General features: G+C 31.4%; 1 protein-coding gene across 1 annotated transcript; it reads right to left on the bottom strand.

The window, feature by feature from the left end:
* Positions 1-567: 567 nt before the first annotated feature.
* Positions 568-9,482, bottom strand: LOC104210207 (agamous-like MADS-box protein MADS2). Its single transcript, XM_009759043.2, has 8 exons — positions 9,152-9,482; positions 4,956-5,037; positions 4,763-4,827; positions 2,487-2,586; positions 1,963-2,004; positions 1,847-1,888; positions 1,359-1,495; positions 568-890 (listed from the first exon to the last, which is right to left on the bottom strand). The coding sequence occupies exons 1-8, from the start codon at positions 9,334-9,336 to the stop codon at positions 806-808; spliced, it is 738 nt and encodes a 245-aa protein (XP_009757345.1). The 5' UTR covers positions 9,337-9,482; the 3' UTR covers positions 568-805.
* Between the last annotated feature and the right edge of the window lie 917 nt (positions 9,483-10,399).

Here is a 10,399-nt window from a genome sequence, read left to right on the forward strand (position 1 = left end):
TTTTGTTATAAGAAAGGCTGAAAAAAATAATTTCTTCTTAGAAGCAGAAGCATTATATTCTACAAAGGGGAAGAAAACAATTCTCCTATATGTTTTTTTGAAGCTTGTCATTTTTTTATCCTGGAATCCCATTCAACTAATAAAAAGAACTTGCAAAAGCTTCCCGAGAGGAACTAGTTAATTCATAATTCATCAGTTGTTTGTTTGGAGAAATCTATCAATTAATTCCGCTTCTTTCTTGTTCTCGTGATTTTTTCTAATCAAGATTAAAACTTTCTATGTATATCTGCCGTAATTAGTATTTGGGTATTTTTGGTTGAGCTGTACGAGATGAAAGCCTTACAAATAGAGGAATATTTGAATGGTAATTGCACGGATTTGTTATCTTTTTAATTCTACTTCCAATTATTTACCTGCCAACATGCAACTTTTTTGTTTTAAGTATCAGTATTCGAAGTTGATATACATATATATAAATGCTCCATACATCATTCTTCCTTAAACTATCAGTATTCGAAGTTGAACACTGATTTATTTACCTATCTTTTATGAATTAACAAAAAAACAAACTAAATATATAAATGATATTATCTTAAAGTTGAAGCTTTGTAATTGTGACAGTATAAAAATTGTAGCAAAATGTGTCATAGAATTGTTCTACAAACATCTCAAAGCAACTGTATATATAAGGATATCCACAGCGCTTTGCACAAAATTAGAAACTAAGAGAAAGGAGGTTACAGTCCTCAGATAGCTGAATAACTGCATTTATTTGCTTGACATGAAGATTTCTTTTAAGGGACATTCACAGCATCCAACCTGGGACTATGCCATTGATGTTCTGGCCACTGGTTACACCTGTTATTTGACTTGAACTCGCTGGATCATACCTATCATCAAAGGAAAATAAGCCTTAGTCTATCCCCATTCAGAGTCAGGCAATATATGATATAGCTGGATCCAGAATTTTAAGTTAATGGATATAGAGTACCATTTCACGCATTATTTTGTTGATCCTTTTCTCAACAAATAATTCGTGTGGAATATAGTGAATGTGCTTTGCATATCTATTTCATATATACATCCCTCCCAGCATATAGTTGGAAATACCACTTCCTTTGTATTTTTTTCAGCCGGCTCAGTAAACGATGACACATTTCTATATTTAAAAATAATTTACTTTAAACTGCTCAATTTTACGTTCTTAATGACATGATTTTATAGCTATAGAATATCATGTTTAAGATTACAAAGTTCCAAAAAATATTTCTTTATTAAAATTCGTATCCAGTTAAACACCTTTGCATATATAAAATGAAAGAGAGGGAGTACAATAACTAATGAAAATAGAACCTTACCCTATTTGTAAGGTAGAGTTGCATTCTAGAGGTTGGAAAAAACCCTGAGTTTGAGGATGCTGCTGGCTGTAAGCGCCACTTTGCTCACCACCTCCCCAGGATTGTTGAAGGTTGTTCTCAGCATAAATTTCTTCCAGCTATATATAAATGTTTAATCATTGCAGCATCATTTGTAGGATCCATCCATAAGATATAATTAATGAAATATTTAGAACATGGATATAATTTACATGCACGAACAGTGTTTACATTATTTTACATTACTAGTGCAATTTAACCTATTCTAGTATATTGTATCCCTTAATTTTGAGGTTACAAATTTCGCTTATTATGGGCAGTGACCCTGTAGTAGTGTAGTTATCTTTTGTTGTAATAGTGAAATATTCTTTTATACTATTTCATATATGGAATGAAACAAGCAAATTGAAACACAATCGGGGAAAGTTTTACAATATATAAAGTCCAAGAATGAGCTAAGTCTACCCTACCTTTCTTTCAAGACCTTTGTTTGCTTCAATCCACAACTTCTCCTGTAATTGAAATATAAATAGAGGAACAATATGTGAAATTTATCCAAGAATATTAGGAACCAAATGTAGGTTACCTTAGTTTGAAGATCAGAAAGCTGGTCAAGCATCAACTGTGTCTGGAAAGCCACCAAAAGAGATGGATACTTAAATTAAAGAAGATATCTCCCTACAGTAATATAACACTTCAAACATTTTGAGTTATTCTTTTGGTTTATTCTATGGTGCGAATCCAGATGAGTACAAAACTGATCGAATATAATGATAAAATGGTCATTTAGTGTGTTTTAAGATGGCATAACATAATAACAAACATTATTTTTGCTTGCACCCGATTAAAGATGTTACTTAATAGTCAATGAACTAAAAACACAGCAGACCATGGTTCAAATGTCAACATATATGTTAGAAGAAAAAGGTTAGATGGTTTTTTCCTATCTATGCAAAATTACTCAAAACTTATACTGATGGGATAACCGATATTCGTTAGAATAATTGAGGTGCATGCAAGCAGATTTGGGCACACCATTTTATCAAATAAAGAGAACTGTTTTTTTTTTTTAAAATAATGATGGAGTATATGCATCTACAATTTGCTTACCCTGGTGGATTTTATATGTTTGAGGGAAGTATCTAGCTGAAGTTCAAGGTGCTCAAGCTCATCTATGTTTAGAGGGCCCAGTTCATCCCCAAGAAGGTGTCTGCCAAACAAAATGTCAAATATGTTAGCTATAAGCAGTTGCACAATTGGTCTTTTCTGAGACCACTATTTAAATTATGTCCTCTGTTAATTCAATGGGCTAAATTGGTGCGAAAAAGAAAGAGCTATTATCACTTCTAGCCATTCGGAAAAAACTAATGACAATCGATAGCCATTAATTACAATATAATACATTTTATAGCCCAAAACTAATTCTAGCGGCTAGCCACCGAAATTGACAAACCCAACTATCACAAAAACACAGTGTTGAGCTGCAGCAAAAACCCTATCTTGTCCTTCTATAGTTGCCGTCATTAACCCTTCTCTCTCTCTTTCTCTCTCTAGTTTCCTTTCTCATTCAATCTGGCTCTATATATATATATATATATATATATATATATATATATATATATATATATATATATATATATGTGTATGGATTACATTGAATTGATATATGTATAGAGATTTGAGGGGTTTGAAATTAGGGTTTGGAAATGGATCCGCGATCGAAGTGAGAGGGGGAAAGAAGGGAGAAAGAGGACTGGAATTGTTTGGTGGGTTTTGGGAGTTGGAATTTTGGAAATTCAAATATGGATTGTAGTGTCCATTTCTGCAGCTGCTACCTTCGTCCTTCCAACTTTCAAAAATAGATTTTAGTATTATTTTTGTTGTATTTTTCTTTTTAAAATTTTAATTTTTTACCTCATGTATAGTATTTAATATACAAAATATATACAAAATAGACTGTCACTATACAAACAATATAGTAAAATAACTGTTACTACACAATTTATATAGAATAAATTGTCATTATACAAAATATATACAAAATAGACTGTCACTATACAAAAAATATACAAAATAGACTGTCATTGTACAATTTATATACAATAGACTGTCACTATACAAAATATATACTAAATAAGCTGTCACTATACAAAAAATATATAAAATAGACTGCCATTATACAAAATATACAAAATAGACTGTCTCTATACAAAAAAATATACAAAATAGACATTTCGGGCTATTAGATGTAGTATGTTTGGGTCGGAGGGTCATTTCGTGTCAATAGGGAAAAACATGGGCTATTAAAATTTTGAGAGGCTATAGAGGATAGTTTTATCAAAAAGAAAAAGTTTGTTATGCCGGAGAAATTAAACCCGCTGAATTAACAGGGAAAGATTGTAGTCGGGAGAAATTCAAAAATAGCCTGATTTACAAGTGGTCATTCAAAAATAGCCACAGTTTCAAAAGTAATCGAAATTTAACCACTTTTCATGTAAAGATAAATCTGAATGAAAACACTGTTCAAAATCCGGAAAAATACTCCAGCATGATATACTGGAGTTCCAGTTTATTATACTGGAACTCCAGTCTAATATACTGGAGTTCCAGTACAATATGCTGGTCCAACATAATATACTCGAGCCAGCAAAGTATATTGGTCCAGCATAATATGCTGGAAGTTCATACACAGGTGCACCGAACTTCAGTATATTATGTTGGATCGGTCTTTGTTACAGCAAAATAGTGGCTATTTTTCAATGACTTGGCAAACGCTAACTATTTTTGAATGACCAATCCGAAAACTGATTAGACCATGCTATTTTAACATTGTAGTCTCCAGAAAACGTGCTACAAGAAATCGGCCTTTTCATGGAGACTAAAGTAGGCCCTAAAAATCGCTACAACATGCTGATCACAGGATTATTGGAATTACTTCCATTACCAATCTTATTTGTGATGGCACATTTTGGGCGACAAAAATGCCAGAAAACTTAAACAAATACGCCACAAAATAGAATTTGGGCAAGTCGCTGCTGAATAAAGTGGCGAATCATTAAACCATCAATGGTAACTCTCATGTCACTATTGGAGAATGACTTTTTAGTAGCAACTGTTACCGCCTCAAAAACTATTAAACCATCCGTGAAAGAATGACGTTTAGTAGGACTGTATGTAGTCAGAGGCGGAGCCACAATATCGATTACGCTGAACTCAGTAACTTTGGTTTAGATCATGTATTTGTCTTAAATTTTTTATAAAATATGTATATAAATTATTAATTTAGAACTTAATAACTTAAAAAGATTAGGATCTCGTATATCTTGGTCCAACATCTGGTGCAAATAAGCCTGATTTTAAAGTAGCATTAAAGAAAGGCGAGTTACCTTTGATATCGCTGCAGGGACTCATATTTGGCTTTAAGCTTCAAGTACTCCCTGTAGAACTTTTCCTGTAAATGGAAGATGAATTTGATAGCAAATTTATAAAGGATTCAACTGTATATTTACGTTTAAACGAGCAACAAGAGAACAACAAATCTGAGAAAGTGTAGTAGCAAGATTTCTGGATTTAATTGACCTCATTAGAATCTCTGCCAGATTGTTTGACTTCTAACGTCCCGTAGCTGCATTTTTGGTACCTTTCAAGGGTTTTGAGCGTGCTGATACATTTGAAAGAAGAAGAACAAAAACTTAAAATTTTAAGAATGCAGGGTTGACCCCAAGAATATTCACATGTTCACTTTCCAACGATTATCCAAGTAACATAAGCTATCATTATACAACAAAGTAAAGGAAAGAAAAAATAACAAGCATTGTTTGAACTTTTATTGGAATAATGACCTTAACAGATAGCTACACACTTTAAAACATCTTATAATCAGTGTTTTTAAAGTGAAAAGTACAAAAAAAGTGACAAGATCCTTATAGTGGATGAAGAGAAAAGCGACAATTAAAGAAAATTTAAAAGATACCTAACACATGAATTAGTGTTATAACAATCAAATTTAAATTAAAATAAATAATAACATCCAAAATATAATATTATAAATGTTAATCCAAATCCTTAAAGTTTCAGATTCAAAGAATACGCTTTCTATGTGGATCACTTTGTGAATCATTGTTTGAAGCGCATGGCGATGATCACCTATGAAAGGATAACTCCTCTCTTCACATCGCGCGCTTCATTGCTTTTATGCAACAAAACCATGGTGTTTAGTAACACTGCATGTAAGAATAAGAAACAAGACATGTGGAAGAGAGACATAACTACAATTGAAAACCAAATTCTAGATCAACTACTCTTAGGTTCGAGTCTCATCGCCACCCAATGTCAAAAAGAATTTTCATATGTTTGGCTAATAAAAAAGAGTCAAACCCGCACGTGAGGGGACATATTGAAGACACAATAAAATAAATTAAAATGTGCTCTTTTTTACAACTTAAACTTTTAGATAAGATGGTTACACGGTTCAACACTACTGAAATTCTTCTACACGTGAGAAGAGTAATACCTAAAAGAATCAAAGATGAGATTCTTGTCTTGTTTTCGCGGCTACTTAATTAGAGTGTAGTTTAAATGGATAAAATTAAATACTAGACTTCTATGATCCTTTGGTATGATCTATAAGGAAAATAATCATGGTATATAATTTGGTATAGGCTTATCCAATATTTAGTTTGTAATAAGAAAGTATGTCTAACTTAATACACCAATTAATCCATTAAGTTATACCACCAGCAATATGAAATAACTTATCCATGTATAACTTATACGTGAATAAAGAACCAAATGAACAAAATTAGCCTGATATTTTTCCTAGAAGCCAATGAAGGTCAAGCATTCAAGAGTATAATTGTAAACTCATTGTCTTTTAGTGTACAACATAAGCAAATATTTTAAATGATAACTTGTATCTCTAACAAGAGTGCAATGAATCAAACATCCAATAAGAAATAATTCATGTATTACTAATTTCTATATTAATAATCCTTATATTATAATTCTCGTATAACATATCTTTGAACCAAACGACCTCTATCTCTCTTTCAAAATGGTCGTCTTCCTTCTCAACTAATAAGTACAATATGTTCTCGATTATATCCATGCAGTTAGTAGAGAAAGGGCAATTCATAGTACATGAAGAAGTTCACTATTTAGTAGGTATTAATATTGCTTTCTTCATCTTTTTCTAATGTAATGCATAAGTCATATAACATTTCACTAGGACTATAAATCGCTTCAAATACCTATATAAATCATTGATTGCAAGGTAGTATTACTAAAATATTAAGGTTCTCGCAGCCAAAGGCATGGACTAGTAAAACTTCTTAATTATTTTTCATCTTCTCGTTGAAGATTGATACCAAAAAAGATATAGGCGCTAGCTTCATAAACAAATAGCAACACACTTTTTAGCACTTGCAAGTGAGCTATAGAGAGAAATTTATAACTATTTTGTAAGATCCCACAAGAAAAAAGGAAAATAAAACACCCATTTTGAAGATTAATTTTGACTGACAGAAAAAAAAAATCCATTTAAAATTCTGTAATACTTGAAAAGGTTTTCTCATGGTCCTCATGTACAGAAAGATAGTGAAAAAACTGAGGAACAATGTTTTATCTGCTTATTCCAAGGAATTTGGGGAGGTACACGATATCATGAAAATAAAACTCTTCTTGCAGATCTGCATGTACGACCCTTTATTCCTTTTGTCTCGAAATTAAAGGATCAAAACACACGCAAACACAGAGATTATGTTACGACACTCTTTCTGTTCCATTTTGTATGGTACTCGTTTAGTTTTAGTTTGTTTTAAAAATATAACACATTTAATATTTAAGAATATTTTTATTCTAGACTTCTCATTTTAATATAAATAGCATATTTTTATACCTATAACAATGCCATAATATGCTTAAGACCACAAGTTCTAAAGGAATATAGTTTTCAAGTCCCTTAGGTCTTTTGTCAAGCGAGTGGTAAGAGTGCAACTCGTGATATGTGAGTTAACGCACGTCACAAGTTTAAATTATGTTACAAATAAAGGCTTAGAATTTAAGTGAAGAAAGATAAAAGGAGTGTGTACATTATTATTTCCAACCATGTGTCAATTAGCTCTCAAGAATTTCTCGATTTAAGTAGAAAAAAAGAGACCTCAAAATTTGAAGCATACTTTTAATACGTGTCAAACTCTTTCTTTTTTCTCGTTAAATTTCGTACTCAAAGTTTCTTTTAAAAGATTTTTTTTCATTTTCTTGATAATTGAGAAATTCCAGAGGGTCAGTTGATGGGAGTTTTGAAATTTATTATGTTCGAACTTGCGAGGTGGGTCTATATCAAACATCATGCTCTTACTATATTAGACCAAAGTCCTCAAACTAATCCATGAAAGACATCTGAAGTGATAAAAATCTGCAATGAGACTGCAGTTTACAAGACATCCATCAGCTTCTAGGTTGAAGTTTGTTTCTTTTTGATTTTTTTTTTTTTGGGTAGAAACCACTAAATGACCCGTGAAAAACTAATTTTGCATTGGGAAGAAAAATCCTCATCACAAAGCAAAAACAAAAAAGTAGTAAACTTAAACTAGAAAATTGATATTCTTTTGAGTGGCCTCAAGCCATTGAACAGAAAGTCAGACTGTTGAAAGAACAAAAAGAAAATTCACACTGACAAAAATAAATACATTTAAGAGAATATTCTTATCTAAATTCTGTCATCCTTGAAAAGATTTCAGATGGACATGGAGGGATGTGAAAAAACTGAGGAACAATGTTTTATTTGGTTTTTCCAATGTATTTGGAGAAGTACAAAAAATAAAGCCCATCTCTAGATCTGAAAAGTACCCGTTTGTTTCGGAGAAAATAAGGAGGCACAAAGATTGTGGCCGGGTATATATATCTGATTAAAGAACACATGCAGTGTCAAAAAAGATTATACCATATTCATAAGATTGTGGGTATATATACTTGGTTAAAGAACATAGGCAGTGTTAAAAAAAATTATACTGTACGTTCGTAAAAAGTGGAATTAGTATCTTAGAAAACAAAACATATTAACTGCTAAAATAGATCAAATTACACTGCTCGGGTAAAAATTCTTCACATTTTTTTTGTTAATTACATTGTCAGTCAAGTATTTAAGTTAAATATTTGTGTCTCCTACTCATTATTCTTTTTCGTCCCCTTTTAATATATATTTGCGGTGGAAACAGTTATATGACCAGCTGAAAGCCTAATGTTGTATTGGCAAAAGATCCAAAAATATTATATATTGTATGTATTTATTAAAATGTTTAAGATCCAAATAATACTTTCCATACATATAAAAAAAGCAAAAAAAAAAAAAACAAATTCTGTATTAAAAAAGTTTGATTACTTTGAGCTGATTTAATTTAAGCCATTATACAAACAAAAATCAAACAGATGAGAGAGCAAAAGTTTATGGTCAATAAAAAAAGAGAAATAGCTAAAAATATTCAGATCTCACAAAAACACACAACTAAACATGTATATTGAAACATTTTTGGGTCAAAAACAGTTAGATGAACAGCTAAAAACCTAATCTTGCTTTAAGAAAGATCCAAGAAAATTCTTTCCACACATGTAAAAACAGAAGGAAAAAAAAAACTATACTAGAAAGTTGGTTGCTTTGAGCTGATTTAAGCCATTAAAAAATAAATCAGACAGTTGAAAGAGAAATAATATATCAGATCCACAAAAACACATAAATAGACATTTATATATATGAAAAGAGGAATGAAGATTAGTACTTGGAGGTGCTAGAGAACTCATAAAGCTTGCCACGGGTAGAGAAAATGATGAGAGCAACTTCAGCTTCACAAAGGACAGATAGTTCATAAGCTTTCTTGAGAAGTCCATTTCTTCTCTTAGCAAAAGTGACTTGTCTATTAATCTTGTTTTCTATCTTCTTCAGCTCCACTCTTCCCCTACCCATTTTAACCCCCCCTTTTTTTTTTATTTGATTTGATTTTTGGCAGCCACTTTTTCTTATATGGGTAATAGTTGATCCTCTTTCTCTTCTAACTGGTCAACCAAAACTGTGAAAGAAAGAAGGGAACTGCAAACCCTAGCTAGAGAGAGAGAAAAAGGTGAAGTCTTTCTTATTTATATCTAGAGAAAAGGTGAATTCTTTTTTTTTTTTTTTTTTCATCTTGGTTAATTCTACTAGGTAACATAGTGTTTTAGGTGGAGTGTTTCTTGTTTACATATAGAGTCAAATCTAGGATTTGAACATTAAGGGTTAGAGTTTGAAATTCTACCACAACTCATATAATGTATTAGGTACAAACTTTGTTGTTTTTACTTACTTAGTGAATTTTTTAATACATATACAGAGTTCAAACCAAAGGTATCAGATTCGAATGAACCGTACATATATAAGTCCTTAACTACATCCGTCTATGTTTAATATTAGATGATTGATAATATGAAGCGATATGGTTAAATATTTATGTAGCCGTCCTAAACTTGTTTTGGGATTGTGTTCAGATCATCTTGCGCTTAACTCTACTATTTCACTTGGTGTCTGCTACTTCCCACCAGTACATGTATCAAGTAATTCAGTTGTCAAGGTTTAGGAAGATAAGAAGAAATCACATACTCCTTCCCTCCTAATTTAAGTGGCGGGGTTTGACTCAACGTAAATAACTTAAAACTTATGGTCTAAAATAAGCCATAGAGATTACTATATCTTTAATTTATATTTTACAAAAGATATAGTAAGAAGTTTTAAGTTAAATTATTTCTAAATAAGAAAATATAACATTCTTTTTATTCAGACTAAAAAGGAAAATATGATACATAAATTGGGACAGAGAGAGTAATAATTTCTGTCTCCGTTGGACTTTAAACTTGATGCTTAATGGTTCTCCTCTCATTTTATTAAGCACTGAGCCACACCCTTGAGTACTAGTTATTCACACTTTTTCTTTTTTGTAGCTTTATGGATTTAACTTGCATTATAGTTATAATAAAATGGGTTACGTGCTGTAACATCG

Source organism: Nicotiana sylvestris, chromosome 9 (assembly GCF_000393655.2).
Source record: "Nicotiana sylvestris chromosome 9, ASM39365v2, whole genome shotgun sequence".
In the NCBI taxonomy this organism is placed as follows: Eukaryota; Viridiplantae; Streptophyta; class Magnoliopsida; order Solanales; family Solanaceae; genus Nicotiana; species Nicotiana sylvestris.